We start from the raw sequence: 19441 nt of genomic DNA, 5'->3' as shown, positions 1-19441 counted from the left end.
TAGAGTAGTCAACTTGCCCGTTGATCATTTAGTCTATAATAGTTCAAAATATTATTAAAATAGGCATATGAAATACAGAATTAAGTAAAGAAAGAAAATGTTTTATTTTGTAAGAAAATTCTAAATGGGACAGAGATGAGTTGGAAACAAAAACAAAGAGAAGATTTGAATAAGATTGGTCAAAATGAAGTTCTGGCTAAAAAATTGGTATATAAAATGTTAATTATAAATTACAGAAAATGAAATGAGATCCTTCCTATACATAATGATCTCTAATGGAGTACCATATTCTTTTTTTTGAGTCCTGAAAATTAAAAAAAAAAATATTTGGAAACTTATGGTGCTCTTAGGCAAAGTAAAATTATGAAGATTTATATAGACCCATGAGCAATATCTAGAAAAAAATATTTTTCCTGAATAAAGAGAATAATTTTCAGCCTTCAAATGTTGGAAAGGATATTTTGCAGATAAATTAGGGAATTTTTTCGTGAAATGTTTTTAGTTCAGAAGTTTAGTTTAAATAACTGAGATTGAAGATTGTATGTCAAGCTATCTTAGTAGCACAAACATTGTTTTGTACAAGAAATTATAGAAATGCAACAAAATCAGGCATTTAGTACATTTTGGTTAAAAGTGTTAACATATATGTTGTACTATGAGAAGAGGTAGCCTGGAGTGGGGATTGGGCAAGAGGATCTGATACTTTGGTAAATCAAGAAATCAGGGAGAAAAAAAGCATAGTGTATTGTCTCTAAAGTTGTGTGTCACAAAGGAGAGGAGGCATTATTGGATATGTAGGGATGAAGACTGAGTAGTGGGTATAAATCGAGAAGAAACAAACCAATCAGTGGAGCATCTGGATGAGTGGAGGAAATAAAGGAAATGCTCAAATGAAATCTCAGTCTTATTGGAAATGAGATATGATTAAAACAAATATTCATGGAAATGGTTTGGTTCACTAAAAAAAAGTAAAAACTAAAATATGATCTTTGCATATATTTTCTTTGATCAGTTTCCTCCCAATGGAACTGAGGATCTATCAGGGTTGAGATCTTAATATTTTGATCACTGATACAATCCCAGCACTTAGACAGTATCTGGCAATAAAAGGTGTTAAATAAATATCTTTGAACAAATGAATCATTAATAAATGTTTCTGTAATTACTTATAACTTTTTTCTAGTACTTATAACTTTTTTCTGTCTTTCGAAAAAACACAAGAAAACCATAGTACTGTGAATGAGATGAAAATGAGTGAGGAAGGGTGGGGTGATACCTGAGAAAATCTGAACAGTTAGCCATGAAGTATAAAAATAATATGTAAGAGTAAGGAGCCATGGGAGATTTTGACCTTGATAAAGTTTTTATTAGTATTTTTCCCTAAAATGCAGATATTTTTATTACATATTATCTTTAGTTTCATTAACAGGAAAGTAACCCTAGCTAAATAAGAAAGTAGATTGACCAATCTATTACCATTCCTTCATTTCCCCATTGACAGGACTTGATAACCATGAAGGTCCTCATCCTCGCCTGCCTGGTGGCTCTTGCTCTTGCAAGAGAGGTAAGAAAGTGTCTAAATAATTAAGATTGCAATGGACTATCTGCCTATGTGTAGAGAATAACATCAACAACATTTTTAAAATACAAATAAAGCAGAATTCCAACAGATTTGTTTTGACATTCACCCAGTATTTCAGCAGTGTGCAGTAGGGGCACAATTCTGGGCCAAATGCTTTCTTTATCACTGTGCCACCGCTTCCTTAGGGAAAAGCAAGTGGACTTATTAGCAAAGAGACAAAATGAAAAGAACCAGATATAAAAATGACAATAATAATATTGCACAAATATGATGGCGTGCATGTACAACCTAGATAAATATATCTTATTCCAGTGATAAAATACGTGTAGCTCTTATCTTAGGGCACTGGGTCCACTTCTACCTGTATCTATCCAAAGACAATGATAGGATGGACTATCAGGCAATAATCATAATCGTAAATGTATTTGTAATCATAATAAAGTGTTTAAAACAAATGAAAATAACTTTTTTCTGTTGCCCATCAAAAACTGTTGATTCATGTAAAATAAAAATATGTTAACAAAGTTACTAAACATAAAAGACAAAAACAATGGCCTTCTAAGTCTCTCAATATAGCATTTTTTATTTCTCAAATTTGTGAAATAGCTGCATAAAGAAGATAAAAATTAGATAGGAAAAATGTTTAGCGATGAGTTACATATGGAAACCAAAGTAGTGTTTTATTTTTCCTTTACAGAAGGAAGAACTCACTGTATCCACTGAGGTAAGATATTTTTATTCAGAAAAAAATTTCCAACCATAAATTATTAATATTCTGCAATAGTTATTGATTGTTTTATTTTTTGCTTTTCCTTTACAGACTGTGGAAAGTCTTTCAAGCAGTGAGGTAAGACAATGTTTTCAGAGGCAATTTCCCAGTCTTGGAACAGTAAAATGCTGTGTTATCTTTCTATTTGGTACATTAGGACAGTTAGGTTAATAATGCAGCTATGTTCTGACATAAGTTTTGAAGTAAATTTCCATTGTAAATGTTTATGGACAGAATAAACATCTGGAAAATTCAGTATCCTACTAGCACTTTCTAAGTTGGCTGACTACTTGAAATTATGTCATTGTGACCCCCTCTTTTTTTTTCAATGAACTGTACAGGTTTTTTTTCTGTCTTGAGCTCTTTTTACACTGACCTGATTCACTGTTCTGATATTTATTGAGCGCCTTATTCACTGTTCTGATATTTATTGATATTTGTTGACTAGGAGCTGTGGTCCAAATTGAAAACAGGGATGTCCATAAAAAAGAGCTTGCAACATCGTGTGTGAGCAGACATGCAAATGGACATATTTTGTAATGCAATAGTCACTATATTAAGTAAAAGGCAGTGACAGGTAGTGTAGTCCTAAATCTGCGTGGAGAGTCAGGTAGGTATTTACCCTGATGTGTCATTACCTATTAGTTAGATAGTATACGTGGTCTCTCTACAAGGTTAACGGACCCTTAAGGGGGGATATTTATTTCTTATGATCAATTTGAAGTGTAAACATAATAAGTCAACTAAGAATGATTAAAACAATTAAAAGATAAAATTCATATTATCAATGAATCTGATTCTTTTAGACTCAGATAGAGTGACAGAGATCATTTGTTGTCCCAGGAAGGGAGTGTGGTGATAGAGAGAAATTAGCATCTATTAAATACCTCTTTTTGCACTATGTTCACTAATTTTCTTTTCTTATTTAACTGCATTCATACGTCTTTTTTACAACAAGCTTATGCAGAACAGCAAAACATACAAGTTTCAGCAATTATCCTGAGTTTTTACTATTATCAAACAAGGTGTACATGTTAACCTATTACCTGTTATCATTTTCTGATTTGTATTGACAAATAAGAAGCATTCATGAAACTAAACCTAATTTTATTTTTATCTTTCTGAAGGAATCTATTACACACATCAACAAGGTAACACCTTCATATTTAAGTGTACTTATTTTCAAAATTTCCTACATTTAATTTTTATAGGTGGTAACATTTCTTTATATGTGATTTGGTTTCTAGCAGAAACTTGAGAATCTTAAACGTGAGGAGCAGCAGCAGAGGCAGGTAATTTTTTTGTGATAAGTATATTTCTAAAGTTGTTATGGAATCTAATACACACAAAATATGTATGTGTTCACTCTAAAGACTGATAATAAAATAAATGCCAATGAGGAAGTTAAATTCCGACAGTCAATATATTTTTAAGACATAAATGGCTTTTTTCAAACTCAGAGTTAATATGCAGAGTATAGAATCAAAACCTAAGGGTAATTATTGATTTACTCATATTTTCAAGTGGGGAACTACGTTCCCCTTAGTCTCAAGATGGATATTCGGATGAAAGAGAACAAGAAGGCAATATGACACATTTATTAGTTGTATACCCTTGGCCTCAAGTTTCTCTGTACTTAATTTTCTTATTTGTAAACCAAGAACATTCATAACCCCACAGTTTTGATGAGCTGACACACAGTGAATATTCAGTGATTTTATATAACATTTTGTATGTTTTATATTAACATTTATGAATGGTGAAGTTCTTCAAAGAATTTCCATTACACAGATGAAAGGAGTGAGGTACAGAACAATTGAGTACACAATTATCTGACAATATCACACAGTTATTAAGTAGTAGAGCTTGCTTAAAATTAAAGATTTTCTTAGACAACATAAAATTCTTCATTTAATTAAATTACATATGGTAACATATTTGGTAACATATTTATCTAATAATAATATTTCATCTTCTCTATTTTATCAGTGAAGTTGTATTGTTTGGAACTTACACCAAATATTTTTAAATCGGAATGAATTCACAAATTGATGCCTCTTGAAAGTCTCAAAATAACTACCTTCTACCAAGGGAAGTAGTGCTAGAAGGTGACTAGTGTAAGAAACTCCTTGAATTAAGCCATAAATTAAGATTTCATTTTCATTAAAACAACAACAGCAAATAAACGTTGGAGTTATCCCTCTAAGTCTTTTAAATAGATCGTTCATATGTGAAAAAAATTTGCTGTATTTTGAACACATTATGTTGAAAAGTCCATACTTACGAAGACCAAAGTGGATAGCTATCTAGGCAATTCAGAAAAAGGTGAAACAGGTCTTGAAATCTCCAAAACTTGATTTCAGTTTGATCTGTGGATTCACCTATGAAAGGGAGTAAATGAGAAATACCTCAATGAGTGTTTTACTCAGTAGTCTTCACCTGACTGAAAATAATTTCTTAACCAAGATCAGTAAAAGATTTTCTTTCTCTTTTCACTCAGTTATGAGTGTTCAAAAGACAGGAGGTTAATTCATCATAAATTACAGTTATAGCTGAATCATGGACTCAAACAAAGATTCTTTTCCTTCTTTCCAGGAGGAACGCCAGAATAAAATCCACCCCGTTTTCCAGCCACAGCCTCTAGTCTATCCTTATGCTGAGCCCATTCCTTACCCTGTTCTTCCACAGAACATCCTTCCCCTTGCTCAGCCTGCTATGGTGCTGCCTTTCCTTCAGCCTGAAATAATGGAAATCCCCAAAGTTAAGGAGACCATCTTCCCCAGACGCAAAGTGATGCCCATTCTGAAATCTCCAGCAGTGCCCTCTTTGGACAGCCAAATCGTGAATCTCCCTGATCTTGAAAGTCTGCACTTGCCTCTGCCTCTGCCTCTGCCTCTGTCTCTACTCCAGCCCCTGATGCACCAGATCCCCCAGCCTCTTCCTCAGACTACCATGCTTCCTCCTCAGCCACTCCTGTCCATCCCACAGCCCAAAGTCATGCCTTTTCCCCAGCAAATTGTGCCCTACCTCCAGAGAGACATGCCCGTGCAAACCCTACTGCTGTACCAGGATGCCACCCGTGAGGCCCAACCTGTGACTGCCCCAGCTTACAATCCCGTTATTGTAAGTCCAAACTTAATAATTCTGCTGTCTCACTTATGACCTGAATATGGTGATAGAGGAAATGAGAGCTCTACAATGAAAGAATAAATGAATAATGAATAGATCTAAACTGCACATTGTTTAGATCAATGATTCTCAACCCTAGCAACACAATAGTACTATCTGTAGGACTGTTTCTTTCCAAAATCCCAATGTCTAGGCCTACCCACAGAGATTCTGATATAATTGTTCTGATCTTCGATGTAGAAGATACCATCGGGAACAAATTATTTTGGAGATTCTGATTTAATCGATCTGTTGAGAATTTAGGTAGAGGATTAAGGTTTATTAAAGCTGGAATTAAATCTGATAATCTGATTGGGCTTGGAATAAAAAAGGCTTATTATTTTCTACAATTTTGAAGTTTTCCTTGTGCACATCTATTCTGCAGGTGCAGAATTTTTTCACATCTTGTTTTGATATATGTACATATGAGGGTAAACAATTGAGATGCTTATTTTATCACTCAGAATTCTTAGGAAAAGAATCTGTTTCTTTGCATAAATGTGAATTTTTTATTTAATTATTTTGCTTTCTTTAATTTTTTTTTTTTAATTTTTAAGGTCTAAGAGAATTTCAAAGTTAATGTCCCCTCCTTACTTTTGGTAAGTTTTGGGAGTTTGCAGATTAGACTGATTATTTTCATTAATATCTCTTTATATTTCATTCTACTTTATAAGTCCAAGATAGTGACAAACTTTATCAATATGCCTACTTATTTATTAATGATAAAAGCATCATGGATGTCTCAACGGTTGATCATTATCTACTGACTTGAAATTTTGTATCTTTTTTATTTCAAAGAATTTAAAAGTTTCATTATGTGCTATAGACAGATTTGACTGGTTTGCGTTCAAGTGCCTATATTCTGATGCTTGGTTATCAACATTTTTATAAAAACTGAAAACAATTTCTTCTACTTTTATGTGAATATATTTGAGATTTTTTTTAAAGATCTCTTTCATTCTCATTTCTAACTTAAGCGTTGTAACTTCAATTGTTTTATCTCACTTAAAATTTACATATCATCCTTTAATTCATGAATCAAAATAAAATGAATTTTTCCAGGTGTGAGGTTTAAAAAAGGGAGAGAATATAGCTCTGGGATTCTTAAAATATGAATATTTCTGCGATCATGGTAGACTAGTCTAGTCTAGTCTAAGTATCAGTGAGCTGATATTTAATCATATCAGAATTTTATATGCCTCCTTGGTAGGCCTCAATATTTTGCATTTGTAACAAAATTTGTCTTACAAATTAATCACACCAAAATTACAAATGAGGAGGGATGAATAGTTATGTCATATAACATAACTAGTTCTATATTTGCTTTATATTCTACAGAATTGACTGCAACTGGAAATGTGACATCCTTTCAATCTTTACATCGTTACCAAAAGTGAATAATTTTGAATCTACATGGAAAAAATGAAAATTTATTCTTTTATTTATTTATGTATTATATGTTATTCATCTTAATTTGAATTTGCTCATAAACTCTACATTTTCCAAATTTTAATTCACTAATACCATAGAAGTTTAATTTTGAGTTGGAAATACCATAAGTATGTGAAAAATATGTGTAAAAATAGTTTCTGGAATTGTGCTTGTTATTTGAGACTCTATTTCCTAACCAGTCATTTCAATAAATTAATCCTTTAGGCATATTTAAGTTTTCCTGTCTTTATTATAATTTTTCAAGACTTAATTGCCCTTAAGATTGTTATTAATTTAAGATTTTGGTGTTAAGAGGCAAGTGGGTGGCTCAGTTGGTTAAGTGTCAGACTTGATTTCAGCTCAGGTCATGATCTCATGGTTTGTGAAATTGAGCCCCCTGTCAGGCTCTGCCCTGACAGTGGAGTCAATTTGGGATTCTCTCTCTCTCTCTCTCTCTGCTCCTTTCCTGCTCATGAGCACACATGCCCTCTCTCTCTTTCTCTCAAAACAAAATAAAACATAACAAAACAAGGATTATTGGTGTTAAAAATAGCCATGGGAAAATTGAAATGAATAGAATGCTTTGAGTTGAATGGTAAAGAATATCAAAAAGTGGAGAAAAGGATAGGGTGATCATACCCTATTTTGGTTCTGGAAAGTCTTGGTTTACACCTAGTGTCCCAGTTAAACTAGTACACCTGTGACTTTCACTATCTAAAGTAACCAACATCGAATGTTAAATTTTATAGTCACTCTAAGCAAAAAAAACACTTCAAATGAGAAAGCTGATTCACAGCTCTGCTGTTAATGGTAGCTAAGTGGGGCTGTGAAAGTTAGTCCTTCAGAGCTTCAATTTCCACATCTGTAAAATAGGCAACTCAAAGGTTTTTAATGAAGTTTTAATCTGATCAGTGTACTGCACTGTTACAGGATAATTGTTCTGTATGGTTCCACATTACTGACTTCATTTACACCAGAGAAGCAAGAGCCAGTATCACAGTCAGAATGAGCTGGGTTACATGGTTTGGGCCAGTAATGCCCAAGAAAGTAAGACTTATATGAAGGTCTGATATCCACTTTCTCTGATTGCAGAGTAATTGTTTCATTGCAATGAATTTTTCCTTTACCAACAACTACACTTGTACGCTCAATTCCATCCCCTTTAGTTTACCCAGTGACTCATTAGCAATTGTTTTCCTTACCTAAGGATCAAATGTAAGTCAAACTTATGCTATATCTTTCATTTTTAAAGAAAATTCCATCTTGTAACAATATACCTCCAAACTCCTCCCAGTTCTTTAGACTACTCTGTGACAATTATGATAGAAGAACTATCCATACTGAATACGTTACGGTCTCATTAACCTGCCCCATCAAGGTTTTGTCCCTCTAGAAATCACTTTTTTCCTAGGTTGCCAACAGCTTTCTTCTTGCTACTCTTGTGTTCATTTTACCCAACCTCGCAGAGCTGTTTAGTAGAGTTGATCATTGCTTTTTTTTTAAATATCATACTTCTCTTCATTTGAAATCTTAAACTCATCAAACCCTTGCTTTCTTTCTTAACTCACTAGCCTTTATTTATTTATTTATTTTTTTGTAGTCTCCTTTCCGGCATTTCTTTTTCCAAACTTTAAGGGTTGGAGTACCCTAAGGGTTAGGCCTAGTCTGGCTGATAGTGTTTAGTTCCATGGCTTTAAGTCCATCCATACGTTGAAATCTTCTAAATGTACATCTTCAAAAGCATTGTTTGCTGAGCTCCAAATTCATGCACTCAACTTGCCTTTTTGGTCTCCACACCTAATTTTATAATTAATATCTCAAATCTGGCATGGACAAGCATAACTCTTCATCTGGATCCAGTCTCTGACTTGCTCAAATTTCACTGGGCATATTTCAGTAAGAGAAAAAAAGTGATACACTAGTACAAAGGAAACAGACTTACTTGAATAAGCACTTCACCAAAAGAAGGTTTCTTTTTTTTTTTTAATTTTTTTTTCAACGTTTATTTATTTTTGGGACAGAGAGAGACAGAGCATGAACGGGGGAGGGGCAGAGAGAGAGGGAGACACAGAATCGGAAACAGGCTCCAGGCTCTGAGCCATCAGCCCAGAGCCCGACGCAGGGCTCGAACTCCCGGACCGCGAGATCGTGACCTGGCTGAAGTCGGACGCTTAACCGACTGCGCCACCCAGGCGCCCCAAAAGAAGGTTTCTTAATAGCCAACAAACATATTAATAGGTACTCAAAATCACCAGTTCTCAGGAAAATACAAATTAAAAGCTACCATGCAATATCACAATACAGCCACCAGAATGATTAAAATGAAAAAAGAAATTTGGCCATATCTAGTGTTGGCAAAAAACAAACTATAGGAATGCTAAGCAATGTTGATGTAAATGTAAACTGGCATGAGCATCTTGGAAACCTGTGTCAGTCTTTGTCAAAGATAAACATCTTTATATCTTATGACTAGAGATTTTATTCTTAAGTATATACCCAACAGAAATACATATATATGTGTGTATATATATATATATATATATACATATATATACACATATATGTGTGTGTGTGTATTTACACTAAAAATGCATATACATACATATGCACTAAAAATATGTACCCAATGTTCCTAGCACCTTGTTCTTAATATCCAAAATTCAAATCAACACTAATGGGAATCAACACTATTTTGTATAAATTGTGATATACAAAGAACGGAACATTGCAATTAACATGAATGAACTACTACTACATGGCACAACATGAATGAATTTTATATAAGGAAGACTGGATGATAGTAGACAGACACCCCATAAATATTATATATTAGAATCTACAAAATATTGATTTCTAGTGCAACAAGTTAGGATAGTAGTTATCTGAGGGGAGGCAGAACTTGATAGGGAACATTGAGTGGTGCTCTCAGATGCTTAGTGATATTCTTTTCCTTAATCTGGATGTTGAGTTCTTTGTGACAATACATTTTGATGTGTGTGCTTTTCTATATGGCTGTTTGTTGCTTTAAAAATTTAAATGTATATTAAATGTAAAATCATGTATTTCTTTATTAGTGTCTTGCCTACCTTCTTTTTCCCTAAAAGTGGGGATTTCTCTGGTGCAGAATCACCTCTTTGCCTCTGGACTTAAATACCATTTCATTCTATGGCAATAGACCTGGTTTCCTCCAAAGCTATGGAGTGGCTGCATAATGATACTGTAAAATGTGTTTTAGACCCTACTATGGTGAAATTTGAAAAATGGAATGCAGGAGATGGGAGAGAACTTGCAGATTAATTCCTGTTTTTTTTTTTCCTCTGTATATTATTCAGTGGTGTGGTTCTTTGCAGCCTCTGTTAATTACATAATAATCATGTGAAGTTTTTTATTGCTGAAAGGATTTAGAGGACTCAGTTTCCACTGTAATAAAAACAGATTTATTACAGGGAAAAACAGAAGACAGCAACACAGGGAAAGGATGTGCAGTGAAAAAGTGCTAAGATCTGGGTAGCAACTTATTTGTCCTTCCACTGCTTGATACAGGATATGCTTTATCTCCAGATCTTAAACCACTAATGGAGGCTGTGCAAAGCATCTCAGTACCAGGAAGCTCAAAACCACTTGTCGTGAGGGTCTTTTACAAAAAACTTGTCCTGCAGGCACATTTTGGCTACATGACTAGTCATACCTGTTGAAAACCAGCCCCATTTTACTCAACTCCTAGATTCCACTGAAACCTGGTGTAAACCATATGCAATTATTATTAAACAATCCTGACAGGCTGATGTATCCTGCCCAAAGCAACTCACAGACATATCTCTATGGTATCATTTGCCTTTCGTTATTAAATACCATAGTGTTGGCCAACAGCCAGTGACTCTAGAGATAAGCATACAGTCATCCAGACCAACTGGGATTAATCAGTGTTATACACAGTATTTCTGGAGAAAACTTCTGTGCTGATGAAGCATACCTGCTGAATAGCCTTCAACTTGTAGTGAAGTGGTGCTTGAATTGCTTTGCATCTTTATTCACATCCATTTACTTAAGGTGCATATATTTACATAATTTATAATTGCTTCCAAGCAAACTCTTCTTATAAGAAAAGGCAAACTTGGTCACAGACATACACAGAGGAAATATAGCTGTGTGAAGATGAACACAGAAATTGGGGTTAAATAGTTACAAGATGCAGCCACAAGTTAAGGAATGCCAAGGATTGCCAACAGCCACCAGAAGCTGGAAAGAGACAAGGAAGGATCTCCAGGGCCTTCAGAGGAAGCATGGCCATACCAACACGCATTGATTTCAGACCTCTAGACTCCAGACTAGGAGAGGATAAGTTTCTGCTATTTTAAGGCACCCAGTTTGTGTTCCATTGTTATATAGCAGGAAACTAATATAATGAGGCATACAGATTTTGGTTACTGCTGTTCAGAAATTATTTGAAAAGCTTTGACAGAATTATTTCAAAAATAGAGAACCGAAAAATTTCTGCATTACTGAAATTATGGAAAGCAAAGTTTGCAAATGGGAAGACATTGGAATCGAGCCCCCCCAGGGAAGAAAAAAGTTTTTAAACGATGAAAGCCCGAAGAATGTTCGAGACTTAATTCTCAACTTCTACAATTGCAATTTGGTGTATCTTAGTGTGTAGGAAGAAGATTTTAGTGAAAAAAAAAGTGAGCATAGGGGTGTCTTGGTGTCTCAGTCAGTTGAGCATCCAACTTTGGCTTAGGTCGTGATCTCATGGGCCCCACATCAGGCTTGCTGCTGTCACTGCGGAGCCCACTTTGGATCCTCCGTCCCCTTCTCTCTGCATTTCCCCTGCTCGCGCTCACTCAAAAGTAAATAAACATTAAAAAAAAGTGAGGATATATTCCAAGCCAGGAATGTCATAACACCCAAAGGGAGAGGTCCTTGTTCCAAGCAGAGCCAATTAACATTCTTCTGCTGATGTGTGATACTCAGGGAAGCTACAGTGTAGTCATTTCCAGATGTAGGACCTGAACAACCATGAAGCTCTGAGATGTGAGCAAACCGTCTTTTTTATCTCCTGCAAACTAAATCAGTCCAAAGAAGAGTGAAAGTGAAGGATGAACAAAATGGTGAGTGACCACCTTCAAGTTCCTAAATACAACTATACTTCCCTCTTGGAATTTTTAGTTACGTGAGCTAATAAATTCCTTTTTTTTTTCATTAATTTGAGGTAATGTTTACCTATGTCACTGGCACCATGATATTCCTGACCAAACAGAACAAAATTCCTGTATGTCATGGTTCTATGATAGTGGGTCTTTTATAGTTCAGGTCTTCATAACAAAATACCATATACTGAATGGCTTAAAAAATAAAAAAAAAATTGCTCACAGTTCTGGAGGCTGGGAGTTCAAGTTCAAGGTGCTAGCAGATCCTGAATCTGGTGAAGGATGTCTTTCTGGCTTGCAGATAGCCACCTTCTTGCCATATCCTCATATGGCAGAGAGAGAGATAGCTCATCTCTCTCACATATTTTCTTATAAGGGCATTAGTCTCACTCATGAAGTTTCCACCCTCATGACCCAGTTGCCTCCAAAGACCCCTCCTCCAACTACCATCACATTGGAGATTAGGGTTTCAACATATGGATTTAGGGTAAACACAAACATTCAGTCTATAGTAATTAAAATAACACAAATTCACAAGCTTGTAGGTCTCATGTGAAATTTAGGAAAGTGAAATACCAAATATTAGGAAAAAATGAAATGTACTGGGAGATATGAAAGATTTAGACCCCTAACTCCTAAATGATCCTGAAGATCTCACTGTGTTTCTTTTTCATGATAAAATCATGATTTCTTTGTTTACCATAGCTGATGGTGGCCTTAATTTTCTGCTTCTCACTGTTGCTTCATCCTTCATATGGCCTGTCAGTAAGAATAAAAAAAAACTTAGCAAGTTCTTTCCTTAATGTGGTCAACAAAGAAAAGGGGACCGTGTGTTTTGCATTTAAAAAAACTAAGGGAGCTTAGGTGTCTCAGTTGGTTGAACATCCAACTCTGAGGTTTTGGCTCAGGTTATGATCCCAGGGTCATGGGATCAAGACCCACATCAGGCTTCACACTGAGCATGGAGTCTGCTTAAGATTTTCTCTTTCACTCTCTCTCTGACCCCCTCCCCAACTTGTGCTCTCTCTCTCTCTCTCTCCAAAAAAAAAAGAAAAAAACTAGGCCATATTAAAAATCAGAAAATTTTACACAAAATTTATATCTCTAGTTTCTCTTATGAGTCTCAATATCTGGTCACACTTGATATATGCCTGTGTGACATATATCACACAATGGATTTGAAGGAGTGGCAAAAGAAGACATATACTCAGTTCACAATTAGCATCATTTTTCCCCTAACCTTTTTTTCTCACTTATTTGTGTTATCTGCAGTGTTCTAAAAGGTTTGGTAACCATGTTACAAAAGGAAACATTAAAAAAATATCTGTAGATAGATATGCTTAATTCTAAGGACCTACCACTTACCCATTTCTACAGACAATGCATAGATGACTGTTTTTTAACCTTTTTCTTAAAGAATGGACTTTTATGGGGTGCCTGGGTGGCTCAGTTAGTTGAGTGTCTGACTTTTGATTTTGGCTCAGGTCGTGATCTCACAGTTGTGGGATCAAGTCCCACGTTGGGCTCAGCACTGAGACTGGAGTCCACTTAAGATTCTCTCTCCCTATCTCTCTGCCCTCTGCCCCTCTCCTCCGCTTGTGTGTGCTCTCTCTTTCTAAAATAAATTTAAAATAATAAAGAAAGAATGGACTTTTATAAGTTTTTTTTCCCTAACTATAGTGGACCGAGCATTCTATTAGGAGCCTCACAGTAATTAAAATTGGATTTCTGACCTTAAGGTAGATGAAAGGAGCCCAGTCACAAAACAAAGTGATAGTAGGTAAATTCCTGAAGCAAGGAGATAATTAACATTTTTAGAGATTTAGTCAGGAAGTGGTGGTGGTGATAATTATTGTATGAAAAATGGTCAAACCAGAAGTGATGGCTGTGTGAAGCTAATCAATATATCCCTAGGAAAAATTTAATAGCAATTTCATCAGGGTTATTTTTGATATATAAATATAAAAATTTTGGTGAACAGAATATGTCTGGTAAACAGATTTTTGGATAAGCTACCAACAGAAAGTGATGATCCACCCCAATTTCTGAATAAGAATTAACATGGATCTGTAACACTTGAAGTAAGAAAAGTCAAAGTTCTGTAGGGACTTTACTATAATATCATATTTCCAATCCTAGTCCTTGTCTTTGATCTATGAGTTTTGGGCACTTACATAAAAAAAGGGAAATAGTTGATCTTCTTCCAGACTCTGAGATCCATTCTGTGTCTTACCACTCATTGTTTACAATGGAGAATCTCCTGGTGATCCGTGATTCATATTGAAATTTATTTGAGTCAAGTAATACTTGATGTTGCCCGCACAGTTTGTTTCCCTTCAAACCTAGTCCAAACCATTAATGGTAAGTCCTCTGCTCAGAGTGTATATTTAGAATAGATATACTTAGAAACTGGTTTAATCCCTATATTACCTCCCTGATGTATGGAGTAGTAAGGTAAAAAAAGTACTGAATAGAAACCATTCTAACTTCTTCTATAATAAAATAATGATTTTGCATCTCTGGGGAAATTGCAGCAACTATTAAAGAGTAAAAAATGTGGATGGGGCACCTGGGTGGCTCAGTTGGTTAAGCATCTGACTTGATTTTGGCTCAGGTCATGATCTCATGGTTTGTGAGATGGAGTCCTGCATCTGGCTCTGCGCTGATGGTACAGAGCCTGTTTGGGATTTTCTCTCTCTCCCTCTCTCTCTGCCCCTGCCCCACTTGCTCTCTCTCTCTCTCTCTCAAAATAAATAGATGAACTTAAAAAAAAAACTAAAAGATGTTAGGAGAGTGGATTGTTTCATTATTTGATTTCCCATTTGGCCTTTTCAATAGCTTCTTGGAAAGTAACAATGGATTATAGCAAATTTAATAAGATGGTGACAATTCATTTTTAAATTATTATTATTTTTTATTGAAGTACACAACATAGTGTATTTTATTCAGGTGTACAACATAGTGATTGGGCAACTTTATATGTTATGCTATGCTCACCGCAAGTATAGCTACCTCCTGTCACCATACAACACTATTACAATACCAGTTATTATATTCTCTGTGTTGCACCCTTCGATTTATTCATTCCATAACTGGAAGCCTATATCTCCCACTCCCTTTCACCCATTTTCCCATCCTCTCCACCTTCCTCATAGGTGGTATTTTAAATATGGTGTCACATAAATCCTTGATATTCACATTTTCCCCTTCATTTTGCCTTTAAAACCAAAGAAGAAAACAATACCAGCAACAGTTTGCTTTAATCTTATAGAACAGAGGCTTCTACCTCATAGGACAATTTTAAGGACAAGTCTGCTCTAGCTTTGTACTACAATTTAGCTTGCAGGAAACAAGATTGTCTTATTCCATGGCTCACTGGGCATTCATTAAATTGATGACTTTATTTCTATAGGATTCATGACATGAGAAATATCAAGTATCCTTGAAGCCTTGGGAAATAACATGACGAAAGAAGTTGGGAGACACATTTTATGAAAACACAAGGGCCTGTACTCTCCACTAATTTCTTGCAGGTTCAGTAGTTGGAGTAGGTTGGCAAACCTCCAGATAAAAACAAAGTGTTTTTATCATGTACTTCTTAACACAGAGAGAAGTCAGAAGAATCGATGCTAACTGGTTTTCTTTTCATTTTCAAGGCAAAAAATTCATCTTTGGGTGTTATGCATATAAAATATATATTATTGGTAGGATGCCAAACAGTTGATGGCTTAGGGCATGCCACAAGAGGCCTTATCTCTTGTATGTTAGGATCTTATAAATACAATAGTTCTAAAAGGGTCATGACGTGTTGGGTTGGCTGCAAACCTGGAATATACCCTGAAAAGTAAATCTCACCTGGGGCTTTTAGGATATCAGAGCAAGTAACAATTGTCATTTCAAGAAATAACTCCTCATTGGGCTCTGAAGGATATTGAACAGGTCACCATGGCTACTAGGTGACCGTGTGTACTAAGGTGACCTCTTAAATGGTCTAATCTACCTACATATAAACTCAGCTATAATCAAGTGGGTTGAGTACAAACAGGTCCTGGTGGCATAAATTAATTGCATCACCAGGTTGTTCAAGTACCCAGTTGACACACAAATGCCACACTGCTGTTCCTCTCTGCAGCCACATCTCATGGGAAATATTCTATAAACAACTGACTTCAAGTGAAAGATTTTGGACCTCGTTTATAATTTGCCAGAATCAGAAGTGACATTTTAACCTTTTTCATTAAAATGTGATTGAAAGTATCATAGAAAAATTTAGTGAAAACAAAATATTATATACATACTCTGAAAAGGATTATGTAAATGTTGCTGAATGGAATAATGACAGAAAGTATGGACTGTGCCTTAAAAGTATAATTTATTGAAAAGAAAAAGAAAAATCTCAGTCACTGCACACAATTACATGAAGTGATGGCACTTACAGAAGAACCAATTCAAAGACTTTTTAAACAAAATTTCCATCACAGAAACTTAGTAAAGACTTCAATACCCTCTGATTCAGTGGCCTTCACACCAGCATGATGTAACTGAAATTGAGACAATAAACTGTTAGGAAAACTTAGCTTAATGAAAATGATGATATTCTATCTAATGCACAGTAGAGAACTCAAGAAGAAAAGACTGCCTTCAATTTGGGATTGTCCTATTCTAAAATAACAGTTGAATCCTTTGGCTAGGATGGTTCTACACGATAGAGGCGAAATTTAGAGAATGGAATTTTCAGTCACATCTGTAAAGAGAAAAGGAAATATGTGGTTAGCCATACTACATATTTTGAGTTGAAGACACACTATTATGGTATGCACATTTTAATTTCCATTTTTTCCATTTTAAGATAAAGCTTACAATGTTATTTGTGCTTTCCTGTGGCTGACATATATATCCATTTTTCCTGATTTTTAAGTTTTGAAAATAATTTATTACCAGATAGTATTTTCTTTTGAAGTAATATAAAAGATATGGCAAGGCAACTGGAATAAAAAGTTTTCATGTGGGTCAGAGTTTTATCATTTTCTTTAGTTTGATCTTTTGGAAAGAAAGTTGCCACCATTGTGAAGGGAAGTGCACACACACACATACACACACACATTTAAAAGCTCCAATCAAGTGGGAGAAGGTAATTAAAACAAATCTGTTGACTTTTCAGTCTGTTTGCCTATTGACAAGCAATCATTTGGTTTCACTAGGTGACTTGCTAAGGATTTCTTCTGTAGTGAGCACAAGGAATAGGATACAACTGTTGGGTTCACCTGAGTCTCAATGTCACATCTTCATAGAATGTTACTAACATACAAACTCCTATACTTGTATAGGATTCCCAATATTATAAATTATATTAGTTAAAGTTAGGTAACTTTTTAAGTTGCTGTTTAAATATAGTATGAGCAGGAAACAAAAATTTGCACATTACTAAGCCAATTTAATTCTGTAAGTGCTAATGTGTTCTGAAGGAACCAGACTTCAGCGGAAAAGAAAAAAAACTTACAGCCTACAATCATATCTTTTTACCTTGTCTTCAAATGAAAATAGGATTAATGGTTAGACAGGTAATTTGCAAACTTACCAAGTACCATAATTGTGGAGTTTCTGAGAATTTTTAATTTTTCTGGAAGAATAAAAATTGTTAAAATTATGTGATCAAGGTTGTCAGCAATAAAATTTTCTTAGCCCCGCCCCCAAAATGACCACTACTTATTTGCTGTGTCTATTTTGCAAAGATGATTATATTTAATCACATTCAGAGTTATTAAAATAAGCATTGTTATACTTATTTCAAGTAATCAAAAGTCAGAATTTGAATTTAGAACTATTGGATACCAAAATCTGTGCTCTATTGTTATGTGTATCATGGGTATAACCCAAAGGAAAGCATTTGAAGATTAGTAAAAGTGCAAAAAGAAAAAAACTGAGTTCTATATCAGAACCCTTTATAGTTTTAATTTGGAGAAAAGTTTTTTTCTACCCTTATCAAGAATGAGTTTCACTTATAGAATAGATAACGCTGCTCCAAATGTTCCTGACTGTTGTACTGTTAGCCATAGATACCAGAAAGTATTGTCAATTTTCCATTTCAGAAAACTCTCACATAAGTCACTGAACACTGATTTGCCATGAATATTCTAAGCCTGTTTCTATGGTAGGTTCTGTAAGTGAATTTCTTTTATTTCCTTTGGTAGAACATCAATATTTAGGTAAATGAACTTACCTACCACTCTGGCACAACACCAACGTTTTCAGTGTTCTCAGGGGCCGTAAGTTTAGTGACGTCATAGAATGGTGTGTAAGCAATATACTGCATGACTTGTGGAGGGTAATACCACACAGCATAGGGATAAGCATCAAGTTGGTAGAATTGTTGGAAAGGCTAGAAGTAAAGACCATTGAGAAGCAACAATGTATGAACAATTGCTGTTTTGAATCTCTGAAAATGAATCATTCCAATCATTTCAGACATGGCTGTTAGCAACACAAGAGATAATTACTCGGTGAGATCTTTGAAAGAAAAAGAGAATATGAATTACAGATTCTGAATAAAACTTCAAAGGTGGAAGAAGCAACCTATTTGAAATACTTTTCATGTAAGAGAGTTGGGAACTGACACTAATTTTGTCCATTGTATTTCCTAGAGGCAATTTCTTCTAAGACATATGGAACATCCTCAACGATCTTTATTAAGAATCGCTAAATGGCAAGTAGTGACTGGGGGGCTTCGTGACTGATATGGAACTGACCTTATTGTTCACAAGAATCAGAATTGTTATGGCAGCACATAGTTCATAGTATCTGGTTATTGCCTTAAAAATGAAATCAGAATCCCTAGGAAAACTGTGGAACAATGGAATTTAGGGCAGGGGAAAGGTTGGTATTTGCTATGTATTACTAACAACTTCATTTCACAGATGAGAAAACAGGATCAGAGAGTATTTTTACAGAGACATTCAGTATCTCTCCAGATGGTTTATTCAAAAGAAAAGTGTTTCAACTAGTTTGAGAGTTTGAGATTCCTAAATATAAATTGAATTTTAGAATCGGACTTTGGGCATAAAGATATAAAATTAAGAAATATGTTAAAAGAGAAATTAATGTAACCATGGAGATTAACACTTCATAGTGTTTATGATTATAAATACAATGCCCACATCAGCTGAGACAAAAAAGCAGAAAGCAGCTCCTTTTCCAAAGACTAGTGACAAGTAGTGCTAATCTCCCCTGTCAATTAATATAAATTGTCCCAGAAGTTGGGAGTGAGAAATAACTTCTGAAGAAGAAAACAACCCCTTCAAAGTGTGAGGCTATTTAAAAGCACACATATTTAAACTTCACAGTATA

At 34.9% G+C, this 19441-nt stretch overlaps 1 protein-coding gene across 1 annotated transcript; it reads left to right on the top strand.

The window, feature by feature from the left end:
* The first annotated feature begins 1513 nt into the window (after positions 1-1513).
* Positions 1514-15639, top strand: CSN2 (casein beta). Its single transcript, XM_047092256.1, has 7 exons — positions 1514-1564; positions 2280-2306; positions 2403-2429; positions 3479-3502; positions 3599-3643; positions 4947-5474; positions 15631-15639. Exons 1-7 carry the CDS (start codon positions 1514-1516, stop codon positions 15637-15639), a joined length of 711 nt encoding a protein of 236 aa, XP_046948212.1.
* Positions 15640-19441: the final 3802 nt, after the last annotated feature.

The sequence above is a fragment of the Lynx rufus genome, unplaced genomic scaffold, assembly GCF_022079265.1.
Source record: "Lynx rufus isolate CCGP_SWC_20201006 ecotype Redwood Valley unplaced genomic scaffold, mLynRuf1.p SCAF_3, whole genome shotgun sequence".
NCBI lineage: Eukaryota > Metazoa > Chordata > Mammalia > Carnivora > Felidae > Lynx > Lynx rufus.
Note: the sequence above shows the minus strand (reverse complement) of the source record. Positions and strands in the feature narration are given on the sequence as shown.

What these genes read in the sequence shown, in the direction of transcription:
- CSN2 (XM_047092256.1), top strand. Translation starts at nt 1,514, where the DNA reads ATGAAGGTCCTCATCCTCGCCTGCCTGGTGGCTCTTGCTCTTGCAAGA. An exon ending in CTCTTGCTCTTGCAAGAGAG is followed by an intron (nt 1,565 to 2,279) that starts GTAAGAAAGTGT and finishes TTTCCTTTACAG; the next exon opens with AAGGAAGAACTCACTGTATC. An exon ending in AAAGTCTTTCAAGCAGTGAG is followed by an intron (nt 2,430 to 3,478) that starts GTAAGACAATGT and finishes ATCTTTCTGAAG; the next exon opens with GAATCTATTACACACATCAA.